The sequence below is a fragment of the Oncorhynchus mykiss genome, chromosome 3 (genome assembly GCF_013265735.2).
Source record: "Oncorhynchus mykiss isolate Arlee chromosome 3, USDA_OmykA_1.1, whole genome shotgun sequence".
Lineage (NCBI taxonomy): Eukaryota > Metazoa > Chordata > Actinopteri > Salmoniformes > Salmonidae > Oncorhynchus > Oncorhynchus mykiss.
The window spans coordinates 30,881,658-30,897,432 of NC_048567.1; the positions used below are offsets into that span (position 1 = coordinate 30,881,658).

The following is a 15,775-nucleotide window of genomic DNA, read 5'->3' on the forward strand; positions in this document are numbered from 1 at the left end:
AAGTCATTCATGTGTCTTTGCAGCATTGTGGGCCTGGGAAACAACATAAGAAACGCATATGAACATTTCAGAAAGTACAAAACAACTCGATGCATTTGGCTCTGTGAGTGAGTGATACGTTTTACTCCTCTTGTCTATTGGATTACACTTGTCATCCGTTTACATGAATCAGATTGGCATTTGAAGCATTTATCTCAAGTAAGCTTTTGGCGTAAAACATAGTAGAGTATTTAGCATTTGGAGGACATGTCAGTCACAGTGTTGACTTATTATCAGTCACTGCAGAACAGTAGTTCCGATTTCACAGTCCGGGATCTAGTCTTGTTCACTTTGGCATACAGTGGTGAACGTCTTGATGAGTTCGAGCAAACTTTGGTTTTGTTGACTTTGGCATAGACAGGGAACGGAATTTCCCCCTTTTCATCTTCCTCCTCCAGGTGGTTGCTGCAGTCTGCTGTATGTTGTTGAGAAGCCTTGTTGTCTGTAGTGGGCCATAGATTACAGACCTCTGTGGCCACAACGTCGTACACTACGGACCCAGTGTAGCTGCTGTGTCGTCGGACACTGCTCTTCTCCAGCTCAGGTAAGGGAGGCAACTGCCTCAAAGCCTTCTTCACCGGCCTTGGGTTATCCTGCCCTGGGAAAGACCCTGCACAGAGTGAAACATAAAGAGTGAGCTGAGTGTGATGTGGGGAAACATGTCCAACTGCAAGTGTGATGAACAACTGACTCTGACCTCTGTGTTCTCTTTGGGACTGGGTTGACTTTCTTTTTGAGGATGCTGGTCCAATGATGTTCTTCCTTAGTTCTGAGGTCGTGACCTCAATTGAATCTGGAGGCTGCAATGAGCAATCATATAAGTACCAGCAGAGGGAGCCATTGGTTTCAGTTCAGTTTGATTATTCCATACATTTGAATTCCAGCTTTACATTAGGTTTTTATTTATTTACTATTTTCTGGAGCAGGACATCCACAAACAACAGCAAATGGTCATGTAAATGAATTGGTAAGGTAAATGGGACATTCCCAGTTATTTTGTACACTGACCCTTTCACCAGAGATCGGTCCCATTTCAGCCAATGACAACCTGGATGTCTTTCTACTAATGGAAAATGCAGACAGGATGTCAGCAATACCTAAAAAAAATGCTCATAAAGGGCCATAATACAGGAAGAAGTATTACCTTTTTGAACGGATCGCACATAATAACATTGATACTATGAGAAGCAGGAGAAGGGATAAAAGACACAGACTCCACTGCACTGGTGACAATAGTCTCCACACAATCTCCAGAACCATGGCATGGACTTCTTGACATGGACAGAAGAAGAAGAAAAAAAGAAGTTTAATTTTATGGCACGACAAATCGATCATAGAATTAGAGGCAGAGGGTGCTGCCTGGGTGAAAACAGGTGTACAAACATTTGGAAGGTGGTCTTTGGATCATTCATGATCAAATGTTCATATTTGAAGAAATACCATGTCACTCTTCATTTTTGGTGCAAGTTAATGCCTTTATGATCTTGTCATGTCCACAAGCATAATTAAAACCACATACGTACGTGTTTTGGCTACTATGCATTATTCAGAGTGTGTAGAAGAAGCCTCTGTGCCAAGCTTTGCCAAGGGTTAAATAACACATTCAGAATTTCCCTAAGAAAGAAGTTGAACATTCATAGAATGGGCGCTTACCCTTAGATGCCTGTCTCCAGCTTGTGAACTGAACACTTTGCCTGACCAAGACAGACCACCAGCTGTAATAAATAGAAGCTGCAAAGAAGTTTGGGGAAATCCATCACTACCTCTTTGGTTGTTATGTTAATTGCACAAGCAGCAAGGTTCGCCTGTGACTTCCACAAAGCCGAGTTCTTTGCTTCTCTATTTCAAAAAGTCAATACTCGAAAGCAGCTTCCTCTCCTCATCTGCACTGATCTGATATTATAATGTAGATACAACAGTGAGCACTAGTGAATGTCTACAGGTGCTTTCCACTTCGAGACAATTGTCCATTTATTTATTTTTTATATTTTTATACCACCTTTATTTAACCAGGTAGGCCAGTTGAGAACAAGTTCTCATTTACAACTGCGACCTGGCCAAGATAAAGCAAAGCAGCGCGACACAAACAGCACATAGTTACACATGGGATAAACAAACGTACAGTCAATAACCACTGGACCAGTCCATGCCACTGGACAAGTCTCACTGACATGCAGTAATATCATGATTGAGAGTAATGAAAGACCATGTACATATGTATCAGGATATATGTATCTATTATTTTATTAATTATTTCAGGATTCATTTATTATTAATTCATTATTTTGTCCCACAGGCCCCACTCCTTCATACATCTCACCAGGAAAACAGTGCTGAATGTCACTGGCGATCTCATATTAGGTTAATAAATCGAAAAATACAGACATGGAAAAAAGTATCCAATTTTCATACTTGAGTAAAAGTATACCTTAATAGAAAATCACTCAAGTAAAAAGTAAAAGTCACACAGTAAAATACTACTTGAGTAAAAGTATACCTTAATAGAAAATCACTCAAGTAAAAAGTAAGTCACACAGTAAAATACTACTTGAGTAAAAGTCAGAGTATTTGGTTTTAAATATACTAAAGTATCAAAAGTAAATTCAGTTGCTAAAATATACTTAAGTTTCAAATAAATAATGTCAAAATCCTTATATTAATAAAAACAAGATGTACAATGTTCATGATTTCTTTAATTTATGGATAGACAGGGGCACTCAAACACTTAGACATAATTTAGAAATTAAGCATTTGTGTTTAGCAAGTCCACCAGATTCGAAGCAGTCGGGATAATCAAGGATGTTTTTCAGTCCTGCTAAGCATTTAAAATGTAACGTAAATGTATGGAGTAAAAATTATATAATTTTCTTTAGAAATGTAGTGAAGTAAAAGTTGTCAAAAATATAAATAGTAAAGTACAGATATCCCCCCAAAATACTTAAGTAGTACTTTAAAGTATGTTTTACTTAAATACTTTACACCACTGGAAAAAAATAAAAAACATTCTAAGGAACTTTGCAACTTTTTCATTTGTCTAATTGACCTGTCACTCAACAGTACAGTCGCGCAACGGAAGAAAAACAGCGGTGCAATTCACAGAGCGGTGTACTCATAATTCTCTTCCTAAAAGTAATATCCAAAGGCTAGTTCACGTCAGCTAGTTCACGTAAGGGTAGTGGGAGGGTTCAGTCAGTTGATAAACCCATGTAAGTAAGCAGTGACAGTCAACACTTGTACATTTTTACCAAAAATATTTCATATGAAGCGCTCTTGTTACAGTTTGACTTTCATTGGTAAGGAGTAGCTAAAGTGCTAGATAGAGAACTAGAGCATTGAGAATTCCCTGTTTTTTGACTAAATCATCTCACGTTAGCTCAGCTAGCTACTGTAGCTGAGCAGGCGCTGTCGTTATCTGGAAACTTGGGCAAAGATTGGGAACGATTTCGAGTTGAATGCCAGACGACACAGGTACAACGCTTTTTTTAGGGAATGTCAGAAATATCTGCGGTGACGGAGCTGTATGTCTGTCTTTTTGGGAGGCCAACCCAGCCTGCTGTCACTACGTATACGGCTTGTTATTATTGTTAGCTAGCATCCCAGCAGCTAATCCAGCTAGCTACGGTTAACGTTATTTGGCTAATGTAAACATCACCAGTCGCAATGGCTAGTATTAGGAAGGAATTGTGTGTACATGGTTATCTGAAGACCACCACTTGGCTAGCAGAGATATAACCGGTTGTTGTTCTAGTTAGCTAACAGTTATGTTTCAGTATTTAAACCTCAAACACTTGGGAACCCCTCTTCAATTTAGGTGTACATTACTCCAGTGTCCATTGACCGATGTACCTAGTAGAGAAACAAACATCTCTGTTTACATATTAATCCTATCTAAGTAAGCTTGTTCTTTGTGTGATGTCAGTTCAATTCTATTTCTCAAATTGCAGCCCATTCCTAGAGACTGCAGATGCCATCTGACCTTTGACCCTCGGACCCGGCACCTCTAGTCCGTGCTCTATGACTTGCTGTGAGGCCATGTCTGCTGTGAACATCACCAGAGACATCTTGCACAGGCAGATCAGGGTGGGTCCAACGTTTTAAGACAGTGTTTTTATGAAATACTGTACTCTTTTACCCAAACAAACTGCCCTTGCTAACAACCCTGAAATGCAATCTGCATTGCAATCTATTCAACAATGAACACTAGTATTCACCAAAAATGCTTTATTTATGTTGGACAGAGTGAGACAGGAGATTTTGCCTTAATGTCTGTAGGACAAGAGAGCATTGGGCTTCCAAAGGCAGTATCATGTCACAGACCCCTTCATCAATAGACTTGGACTGGAGGCAGAGTTGCAGGTGATTTGTGTGTGTGTGTGTGTGTGTGTGTGTGTGTGTGTGTGTGTGTGTTTCTGCGCACATACAGCATTAACGTCTTTGCCAATCTGACAGCCCGTATCTGTTGTGTCAACAGGGTCACACTGGGTGTGTGAACTGCCTGGAATGGAACGAACGGGGAGAGTAAGTCCTGAGCTGAAAGCAGGGTTCTATTTAATGACCGTATTTACCACTTCTACATTTTATGTTGGCCTATCTGTAATATTTATTCTTGTTCTATTCAGTCTGCTGGCATCGGGCTCAGATGACCAACATTGCATCATCTGGGACCCCTTCAAACACAAGAAGCTCACCACTATGCACACAGGGCATGCAGCAAACATCTTCTCTGTGAAGGTAAAAACAGAAACTGCTTGATGGGAAAGTCTATGTGTGGAGAAATGAAGCTTCTTTCTTATAGTTTCTTATTTTATCCTCTTGTTTTTCCCGTCCCCCCCCTTGCAGTTTCTCCCTCACTCAGGTGACCGTATCCTTGTGACGGGTGCAGCGGACACCAAGGTTCACGTGCATGACGTGTCTGTCAAGGAGACCATCCACATGTTCTCCGACCACACCAACCGCGTCAAGCGCATTGCTACAGCCCCCATGTGGCCTAACATCTTCTGGAGTGCTGCGGAGGACGGCATCATCAGGTCAGAGCCCCAGTAGCTAGCTAACCATTGGAGCATCCTTGTCGCATCCAAAGATGTTCATTGGTTAAGGTGACACTGCGTCAGATACATTGTCAGATGCATCATGTTATTTCTACTGGCTTGTAGTAGAATATCGAAGGTGAAAAGATGACGTGAAACAGTAAGGTTGGAATGGAAGTGTTATGCCATGAGCCCCTTTCTTACCTCAAGCTGTATTCCCTATCAGTTCCTTGGCTCTCCCAGGGACTTCTTCCCTGGGTCTCTGTGGCCACATGCCTCCAGCAGCACTTTCATCACACACCCTGGAGGTTATTGTATCTCTAGAGAATACCCTTTAACTACCCTTCGAAGCGCAGGTGTGCAGTGGGCATTGTGGACTACTGCAGATGCATGGTTGGCTTCAGGCGATGGTTCCCATAGCTCAGCTCAGCTCAGACCCAGGAAGTTAGTATCCTACTCTCACTATAGTACGTCACTGCCGCCACTGCTTATGACTCAAAGGGCCAATGTTTCAATAGTGGCTTGTGTTTTTGTTTTTTGACTAACACAACCAGTCGTCTACAACCTCAAAATATGGCTCCCACGTACAGAGTATAGTAGTTAGTTGTTTATTTTTGAGCAAGCTGGCTATGGACACAAACTGCAGTTTTAATTCAACCTTGCAATTAAACCTTGCCAAAAAGTCTAGTATTTGATTAGAATTCAAAACAATATTTTAAAGAGCTACGTTCTGACTCTCTGGAGATGATTGATGTCCTCATGATGTGCTTTCTTCTACTATTTTAGGCAATATGACCTGAGGGAGAGCAGTAAGCGTTCAGAAGTGCTCATCGACCTTACGGAATACTGTGGTCAGCTGGTGGAGGCCAAGTGTTTGGCTGTCAACCCGCAAAATAATAACTACCTAGCAGTGGGGGCCAACGGGCCCTTTGTACGCCTCTACGACATGCGCATGATCCACAACCACAGGTGTGTAGTAGTCGGGCTCGAATCCTAACTTGAAATCGCCGCTTGTGGCTCATGTTTCCATTGGCATCAATACATAATTTACCTGAAAGTCCAAGACATCTGAAGTTAGGATTTCGCTCTCACTGCTTGACTGTCAAATTTCAGTGTTTAATTGAATAGTTTTTAATTTTGTATCACATAAGGAATATGCACGACTGCTGGATAGAACGTCCAATATGTCTCCCTACTACTCTGGGCTATCATAAGTCATGCCAATGTTATTTTCTCAGCTTTGAGTGTTTTTGGTAATCATTTATGTTTCTCTCCTCCACTCCCATTCACAGGAAGTCTGCGAGTCAGAGCACATCGGCAGGAGTGCACACATTCTGCGACAGGCAGAAGCCCATCCCAGACGGAGCGGGGCAGTATTATGTCGCAGGTGTGTGATTGTATGGTTTGGCTTATTGCACAAAATGTATTAATAAGAAACAGCTGTGAACATCTTCTATGAAGCCCATACAGTATCTACAATGTATTATCAACAGTAAAAACACACATGGACAATGTGTGTTATAACGCAGTCATTTACAATATATGTAACTAAACTAGTGGGACAGGTAAGGTGATTCTGTATGCCTCTCACCCAACTTCTTCTCCTTGTTTCCGTTGCCTCAGGGCACCTGCCAGTGAAGCTCCCTGACTACAATAACCGCCTGAGGGTCCTAGTGGCCACCTATGTTACCTTCAGCCCCGACGGCACCGAGCTGCTAGTTAACATGGGAGGGGAACAGGTAAAGGCGGCTTTAGAAGTTAAACTCTTATTTTAGGTCAAACCTCCAGGTCAGCCCACTAGGCAAAAAAAAAAAAATCCATCTCTTTCTCAGATTGTCAGGTTTGAATTCCAACAAGCATACTACTTTAACTCTCAAACCAAATCATTAAAGTTGATGATTACCTGTGGTTGGTTCAAAAGGGTAACTTTGCCAGGAATGTGTTTTCTCTTGTCTGCAGGTGTATCTATTTGACTTGACGTTCAAACAGAAGCCGTACACCTATCTGCTTCCCAAAAAGTGTCCATCAACAGGTATTATGATTATGGAAATCGCCCAAAGCTTACTACAGTATTTTGTCATTAAAATGACATTTACAGTATGTATTATTTATGACCAATGAGTTATATGGAGGAGTGTAGTTGCTTGCTAAAAGTCTGCCCATAGTTTATATACAGATTTGGGCATTAAATATTGCAGCAGCAATGTACATCAACGTACATTGTCTACGTGACAAATGACTCTCTCAGAGGGTGACATCATCCACCGAGGTCATTATCAATCACTTGACAATAACCCATGTGATGAAATGCATTTTTTTTTTAAATGTTCCTGACAGTGCAGTTACATCCACTTTTCGGCAAACGTTCTTTACTGTGCTGCAGTACAACTTTGTAATGCCCAGAACTGTATGGGGTGATATCCCAACAGATGTTCAGAATGGAAAGACAACCAACGGTGTGTCAAATGGAATTCACTTGCCAGCCAGCCGACTTCGATTCGCAGAAAGCAAAGTCTTCTCTGGGTAACTTTTTTTTTCTCATGTTTGATTTTAATCGTTCATTTTCACCCACATATTACATTTGGCAACAGCCTAGCCCCAGTGTATTTCTAGAAACACTACGCTATGGGGAGTGACATCCCTAGTTTCTCTCTCATCACTCTCTCATCGTGTCGTCCTCTCATCTTTCTTCCCTAGTTCTGGTGAGCTGCCGCCTCACTTGGAGCGGATAAAGCAGCAGGCCAACGATGCGTTTGCGCGGCAGCAGTGGACTCAGGCAATCCAGTTCTACAGTCTGGGCATCCACGAGGCCAGCCACAACGCCATGCTGTACGGGAACCGCGCCGCCGCCTACATGAAGCGCAAGTGGTAGGCAGCTAGTTAACCCCTAGCCTCATTTACTCTCCTTCTGTGTTTCTCCTATTACAGAAAATGGTCATGTTCAGTAGGGCATACTGTAGCAAAATGTTTTGCAGCTAAAAAGAAAACATTGAAGTTCAGGTCCTTGTTTCATCGCATTTAAAACAGTTTACCACTATGCTGGTACACGTGTGTGTGACTGTGTGGTATATACGGTTGTGTGTGTGATGTGTTCTCTCTCTCCCCCAGGGACGGTGACCACTATGATGCTCTGAGGGATTGTCTGAAGGCCCTGTCCCTCAACCCTGGGCACCTGAAGGCCCACTTCCGGCTGGCGCGCTGCCTCTTTGAGCTGAAGTACGTGGCCGAGGCTCTGGAGTGCCTGGATGACTTCAAGGGCAAGTTCCCCGACCAAGCCCACAGCAGCGCCTGTGACGCCCTGGATAAGGATATCAAGGCCGCCCTCTTTTCCAAGATGGACTCTGGTGAGAAGGGTTTAATGGTGATGTTGGGTAATCGTCTGTTTCCCCCCAAAAAAATAAAGTGTGGTTTTTGGCTGACTTTTCCGTCACCTTACCACGTTGACTTACAATGTGTTTTTTTTTACATGTTGATTAAATTTAAAATACCTTATATATTCCACAAGGGCGATTATGCAAATGAATACCGTGTTAATTAGTGTATGGATTTAATATAATTCAATGTTTAATTATTAATTTTTTTTGCGTTTATTTCCATGTCATGTCTGTTTGTAGCTGAGGACAAAAAGGGCAACAGCTCAATCCGCTTCCACACGTTCAACAGGAAGGAGTCCATCCCGGAAGACGAGGTCGTCTTGAGAGAGCGCAGCTACGACTACAAACACCGCTACTGTGGTCATTGCAACACTACCACAGACATCAAGGAGGCCAACTTCTTTGGCAGGTCAGTGGAGCATTTTAGACACGGATATCTTATACATTCTAAAAACACTGTTAATATTAGTTGTTGACCTGTAAGGGGAAAGTAAAAAGCATGAGCTGACATACACATTTATTTTTTGTCGAGGTGCTGACTAAACGTATAGTCATCCCTGAAGAAGACAATGCATTCTGAAACGTTGGTTATGTTTCCCCGTTCCATTTTTGGGAGAGTACAGTGCGTTCGGGAAAGTATTCAGACGCCTTTACTTTTTCACATTTTGTTACGTTACAGCCTTATTCTAAAATGAATTAAATTGTTTGTTTTTTCAGCAATCTACACACAATACCCCATAATGACAAAGCAAAAACAGGTTTTTGGAAATGTTCTTGTTTCTCATGGTCTAAGGGCTTTAGATGCCTTTTGGCAAGCGGGCTGTCATGTGCCTTTTACTGAAGAGTGGCTTCCATCTGGCCAATCTACCATAAAGGCCTGATTGGTGGAGTGCTGCAGAGATGGTTGTCCTTCTGGAAGGTTCTCCCATCTCCACAGAGGAACTCTGGAGCTCTGTCAGAGTGACCATCGGGTTCTTGGTCACCTCCCTGACCAAGGCCCTTCTCCCCCGATTGCTCAGTTTGGCCGGGCGGCCAGCTCTAGGAAGAGTCTTGGTGGTTCCAAACTTCTTCCATTTAAGAACGATAGAGGGCGCTGTGTTCTTGGACCTTCAATGCTGCAGAATGTTTTGGTACCCTTCCCCAGATCTTTGCCTCGACACAATCCTTTCTCGGATCTCTACGGACAATTCCTTTGACTTCATGGCTTGGTTTTTGCTCTGACATGCACTGTCAACTGTGGGACCTTATATAGACGTGTGTGCCTTTCCAAATCATGTTCAATCAATTGAATGTACCACAGGTGTACTCCATGTTGTAGAAGCATCTAAATGATGATCAATGGAAACAGGATGCACCTAAGCTCAATTTCGAGTCTCATAGCAAAGGGTCTGAATACTTATGTAAATAAGGTATTTCGCTTTGTCTTTATGGGGTATTGTGTGTAGATTGAGGATTACTTATTTAATCCATTTTAGATTAAGGCTGTAACGTAACAAAATGTGGGAAAAGGAAAGGGGTCTGAATACTTTCGAATGCACTGTATATACACCACTGTTCAAAAGTTTGGGGTCACTTAGAAATGTCCTTGTTTTTGAAAGAAAGGCACTTTCTTTTGTCCATTTAAAATAACATAAAATTTATCAGAAATACAGTGTAGACATTAATGTTGAAAATGACTATTGTAGCTGGAAATGGCTGATTTTTTTTTTATGGAATATCTACATAGGCGTATAGAGGCCCATTATCAGCAACCATCACTCCTGTTTTCCAATGGCACTTTGTGTTAGCTAATCCAAGTTTATAATTTTAAAAGGCGAATTGATCATTAGAAACCACATTTGCAATTGTTAGCACAGCTGAAAAAAGTTGTGCTGATTAAAGAAGGAATAAAACTGGCCTTCTTTAGACTTGTTGAGTATCTGGAGAATCAGCATTTGTGGTTTTGATTACATGCTCAAAATGGCCAGAAACAATAACTTTCTTCTGAAACTGGCTCTAACTAGAATAGAAAGAGGAGTGGGAGGCCCCGGTGCATAACTGGGCAAGATGACAAGTACATTAGTGCCTAGTTTGAAAAATAGACGCCTCACAAGTCCTCAACTGGCAGCTTCATTAAATAGTACCCGCAAAACACCAGTCTCAACGTCAACAGTGAAGAGGTGACTCCGGGATGCTGGCCTTCTAGGCAGAGTCGCAAAGAAAAATCCATATCTCAGACTGGCCCATAAAAATATTTATTGGCCAGATGGGCAAAAGAACAGACACTGGACAGAGGAAGATTGGACAGAAGAATCTAAGTTTGAGCTGTTCGGATTACAAAGAAGAATATTCATGAGACGCAGAAAAATGAAAAGATGCTGGACTATGACAACAGGACTATGACCCAAACCGCAGCTCCAAACTATGCAAGAACGATTTAGGTAAGAAGCAGTCAGCTGGTATTCTGTCTATAATGGAGTGGCCTGCACAGTCACCGGATCTCAACCCTATTTGGCTGTTGTGGGAGCAGCTTGACCGTATGGTATGTAAGAAGTTCCCATCAAGCCAATCTAACTTGTGGGAGGTGCTTCAGGAAGCATGGGGTGAAATCTCTTCAGATTACCTCAACAAATTGATAACTAGAATGCCAAAGGTCTGCAAGGCTGTAACTACTGCAAATGGATTCTTTGACGAAAGCTCAATATGAAGGACACAATTATTAATAACCTTGTCACCGTCTTGACTATATTTCCTATTCATTTTGGAACTCATTTCATGTGTTTTTGTGTTTTGTTTTTTTTTAGATGTTTGAAGAAAAAACATGATGATGTTCTATAGAAACGTTGGTGCCTCCTGAAGAACTTCATAAGGCATGAGCAGTTCATAAGGTGTCAAATTGGCGTAGTTGACATGAGAATGAAAGAATGCTCATGTACTACTTATGTTTTGATTATGAATGCGTTATGACGTCCTTATTTAAGTACCCTTCAAATGAAATGTTACGGAAATGTCTCTGCCACCTGTGTGCAGTATCAAACAAGGTCTAATAGTTGCTTCTCTCACTCTCATTCTCTCTGTCTCACAAAAATATAAACGCAACATGTAGAGTGTTGGTCCCATGTTTCATGAGCTGAAATTAAAGATCCCAGAAATGTTCCATACGCACAAAAAGCGTATTTCTCAACAACCAAAAATTGCACAAATGTATTTACATCCCTGAGTGAGCATTTCTCCTTTGCCAAGAAAGTCCATCCATCTGACCGGTGTGGCATATCAAGAAGCTGATTAAACCGCATGATCATTACACAAGTGCACCTTGTGCTGGGGGCAACAAAAGACCACTCTAAAATGTGAAGTTTTGTCAACCAACACAATGCCACAGATGTCAAAAGTTGAGGGAGCGTGCAATTAGCATGCTGACTGCAGGAATGTCCACCAGAGCTGTTGCCAGAGAATTTAAATGTTCATTTCTCTACCATAAGCCACCTCCATTTTTTATAATTTGGCAGTACGTCCAACTGGCCTCACAACTGCAGACCATGTGTATGGTGTCATGTGGGCAAGCGGTTTGCTGATGTCAACGTTGTTAACAAAGTTCCCAATAGGGGCGGCAGGGTCATGGTATGGGCAGGCTTAAGCAACGGATAACGAATACAGTTGCATTTTATCTATGGCAATTTGAATGCACAGATCTTGATGAGATCTTGAGGCTCATTGTCGTGCCATTCATCCGCCGCCATCACCTCATGTTTCAGCATGATAACGCACGGCCACACGTCGCAAGGATCTGTACACAATTACTGAAAATGTCCCAGTTCTTCCATGGCCTGCATACTCACCAGACATGTCACCCATTGAGCATGTTTGGGATGCTCTGGATCGACATGTACAACAGTGTTCAGCAACTTCTCAAAGCCATTGAAGAGGAGTGGGACAATATTCCACAGGCCACAATCAACAGCCTGATCAACTCCACATGAAGGAGATGTCGCGCTGCATGAGGTATCCGGTCACACCAGATACGGACTGGTTTTCTGATTCACACCCCTACTTAAAAAAAAAAAAAAAGTTGTGACCAACAGATATGTATTCCCAGTCATTTGAAATCTATAGATTAGGGCCTAATGAATTTATTTCAATTGACTGATTTTCCTTATGTGAACTGTAACTCAGTCAAATCTTTTGAAATTGTTGCGTTTTATATTTTTGTTCAGTGTATATATAATCCCCCACCCACAGTAAAGGCCAGTACATTGTGAGCGGCTCCGACGACGGCTCCTTTTTCATCTGGGAGAAGGAGACTGCTAACCTGGTGCGGATCCTCCAGGGGGACGAGTCCATAGTCAACTGCCTGCAGCCTCACCCCAGTTACTGCTTCCTGGCTACCAGCGGCATCGACCCTGTGGTGCGGCTCTGGAACCCCAGGCCAGAGGTCATTAACAACATTATTCAAATGTCTTCATTTTCCCCACGAGCAAACTTCTTTTGTGTGGAATAGTAGGCTAGATACAGCAAGAAACAGGATGTAAAAACACACCTCAGCACCAAGGACACTATACATAGAGTTGATGCATTTTAAAAAGCAATCCATTCAATCACCGACATGATTGATTCTTTGATTGAATGTTTGATTGATGATTAAAACATGTTTACTGCCAATACATGCATTAAAAACTATCAAGGATTACGAAATAAATAAACAATTGTACATCTGATTATTGGATTGTCACAATTGAGGCTGCACTATGACCTATCCTTTCCTATGGCCTCCTTTGTAATAGTCAGATGTAAAAAAAAAAAATAATAATAATAAAAAGTCTGACTTTACAAAACACCAGAAGTTAACCCTTTTTTTGAACCTTTCTTTCTCCCTATCCTTTTCCCCTCTGTCATCCAGACGGAGAGTGAGAGTGGGAACGGTCGCGTGGTGGAGGACATGGAGGGTGCCGCTGCAGCCAACCAGCGGCGTATGAATGCCGACCCCCTGGAGGTCATGCTGCTCAACATGGGCTACCGCATCACGGGCCTCAGTGGCCGCGGGCCAGAGGGCTCAGACGATGAGGACAGCTCAGATGGCCAGGTGCAGTGCCGGCCCAGCTAGACTAGCAGGTCCAACACCACATACAGTATGGAGGCAGCAGGATGCAAGGCACTCCTCCCCTACCCCCTCCCAAACCCTGAGGCTGTCTGTGTGTGTGTGTGTGTGTGTGTGTGTGTGTGTGTACGTCTGTGTGTGTGTGTCTGTGAGGAGGGGGAAAAAGCACCATAGATATTCCGTTTGTCAATGTTTCATTCGCCCCTCTAAAACGAATGCAACATCGAGTGAATGTCATGTCACAGCTCTGCACTATGCACTGCCCTCCTCCTCCACATCCCGAGGCAGGATTGGAGGAAACCAGTTTGGCGAGGGGATTCCACGGGGGTGACGACAACGACCTTTCACCCCTTTTAAGAACACCAACAACATCACCTCGGCCGCTCCCTCCGTTGCTCCAAGGCTGGAGGTATTGGGCCTATACGGTAAAGAAGAGAGTACTCCATCACTCCTTAATCTCTCACTATGAGCTAAGAATCAACCACTTCTAAACCCTTCCCAAGAGGAAGTGCGTTGGAGGGAAACACTACAAGCAGAAGCCCCAGGCCTCTGGTAGTGTAGCCTGCAGACGGCTCAGAGGTTAGAGGTCAAAGCGAGGCCCCAATAGTCAGTGTCCTCATTGGAGGATGAGACTTCAGGCCACAGGAAGTTGCTTTGTTTCACCTCTAGTGGGCTTTTCAATTGGAGTATAAGAGGTCACTCTCTGCCCCTCTCCAGCTCTGAATGTCTCTACCTAAAGTTTTTGATTTACAGTCCTTTTTTTAAAGTTGTTGGAATATTGGTCAACTGGAACAGAGCAGAAGAAGTCTTGACTTTAAGTGTTAACAAGTCTATTAGTGTTTCTCCAACTCAACTTAAATGTGTTGTTAGGATTGTGCACCTTGTTTCTTTTAAACTCGGTCTGGCAAAAAAAAAAAAGTTTCTCTTCATTTGTTCAAAGTTTTAAGAGTAAATAATGGCCAAGGATCCATGTTGCATTTGCTTTGTCTGTTGAGAAGTTCTTCTTGTCGCTCTATATGCCTATTTTATTGACAGGTATGCAAAATGTTTCCCTTTTACTTTTATTATGTAGGTTAAGACAAAGCTGTCAAACTGAAGCAGTAGCTCCGCACATTTTCTCCAACACTTAGACATTTGCTCCTCTGTCATTTGTTGATAATGATGTAGAGCCGGAAGGGTTGTGGGGTTTAGTTTAAGGGGTTTGATTTAATTGATAGTCAGGTGTTGATTGGTCAGAATCTGTCGAACTTTGTTGTACTAAGGTTGCAAAATTCTGGTAATTTCCACAAAATTCCCAGTTTTTATGAGATATCCCGGTTGGCAGATAACCAGGATCCGGATGGAATAAGCATGAAATCATGAATCTTCCAACCAGTATTTCTGGAAAACCAGGGAATTATGGGAAAGTGATGCCCTGAACAGAGAGAGGGAAAGTGATGAAGAGAGAAGGGTATTTCACTATCCTAGGGCAATACCACCAGTCCTAATATCACTCATGCATGGCATAGAGACAATTTCGTAGACGCAATCCATTTGGTGGCTTTAGGGGTTCAGGATCCCTATACAAGCACTTTCAGCTTTCCCCAGAACATTTTGGGGGAAAGAATGGAATAGGGATTGTTCCCTTCCTGTAGCTTTGGACCCAGCATGAGTCTTCTGCTGCAGTTGGAGTTTTACTTATGAGATTTTGTCTAAAGTTAACATTGTAAATGGCAAATTTAGACAATGAGCCTCTTGGTCCTCTAGCCGACCAGCAAACCACCAGCTCACTGATGACGTGGGTTCAAAGAAAACCTAAGGATGGAGTCCTCTAACACTAGGCTTCCATGTGTAATTTCTTTTGTTCAAAAATAATTTAAGAAATGTTTTGTTTATTTTTCTTTGGGAAAAATCCCACTACAAAGTTTGCTGCAAGAGAAAAATAAAAGAGGTCTAATGTTGTTGAACCACTTGTCTTGAGTTTGTTTCACTTCCGACGTGTATTTAACCAAGGTAATGATGATTTGGATTGTATTACTAATGTTTTCCACCTGCACACTGTTCCAGGTGCAGAAATAGGCTACACACAGGTCCACAACTACCCATTCCGCAGTGGTGTAAAGTACTTAAGTAAAAATACTTTAAAGTACTAATTAAGTAGTTGTTTGGGTTATCTGTACTTTACTATTTTGCCAATTTTTACTTCACTACATTCATAAAAATTATGTACTTTTTACTCCAAACATTTTCCCTGATTCCCAAAACTAGTATTTTCATTTTGA

General features: G+C 42.2%; 2 protein-coding genes across 8 annotated transcripts; one reads left to right on the forward strand and one right to left on the reverse strand.

Moving 5' to 3' along the window:
* Positions 1-10: 10 nt before the first annotated feature.
* On the reverse strand, positions 11-1,901 carry LOC110518189. Of its 3 annotated transcripts, none has more exons than XM_021595883.2 (5): positions 1,693-1,901; positions 1,184-1,310; positions 1,048-1,099; positions 737-839; positions 11-649 (listed from the first exon to the last, which is right to left on the reverse strand). In XM_021595883.2, exons 2-5 carry the CDS (start codon positions 1,297-1,299, stop codon positions 273-275), a joined length of 648 nt encoding a protein of 215 aa, XP_021451558.2. In that variant the 5' UTR covers positions 1,300-1,310; positions 1,693-1,901; the 3' UTR covers positions 11-272. The 3 variants fall into 3 exon arrangements, with proteins under 3 accessions (XP_021451558.2, XP_021451556.2, XP_021451552.2); XM_021595881.2 differs by having other exon boundaries at positions 1,048-1,102; positions 1,184-1,307; positions 1,693-1,900; XM_021595877.2 differs by having other exon boundaries at positions 1,048-1,102; positions 1,693-1,900.
* LOC110518162 (WD and tetratricopeptide repeats protein 1) lies at positions 445-15,460 on the forward strand. 5 transcript variants are annotated; one of them, XM_036973815.1, is made up of 17 exons: positions 3,227-3,245; positions 3,413-3,507; positions 3,984-4,119; positions 4,312-4,395; positions 4,511-4,557; positions 4,659-4,770; positions 4,879-5,066; positions 5,853-6,035; positions 6,359-6,453; positions 6,690-6,805; positions 7,026-7,098; positions 7,496-7,589; positions 7,764-7,934; positions 8,175-8,410; positions 8,681-8,849; positions 12,659-12,851; positions 13,317-15,460. In XM_036973815.1, exons 3-17 carry the CDS (start codon positions 4,054-4,056, stop codon positions 13,518-13,520), a joined length of 2,031 nt encoding a protein of 676 aa, XP_036829710.1. In that variant the 5' UTR covers positions 3,227-3,245; positions 3,413-3,507; positions 3,984-4,053; the 3' UTR covers positions 13,521-15,460. The 5 variants fall into 5 exon arrangements, with proteins under 5 accessions (XP_036829711.1, XP_021451541.1, XP_021451547.1 ...); XM_036973816.1 differs by lacking the exons at positions 3,227-3,245; positions 3,413-3,507 and adding an exon at positions 445-583; XM_021595866.2 differs by lacking the exon at positions 3,413-3,507 and having other exon boundaries at positions 3,150-3,245.
* Positions 15,461-15,775: the final 315 nt, after the last annotated feature.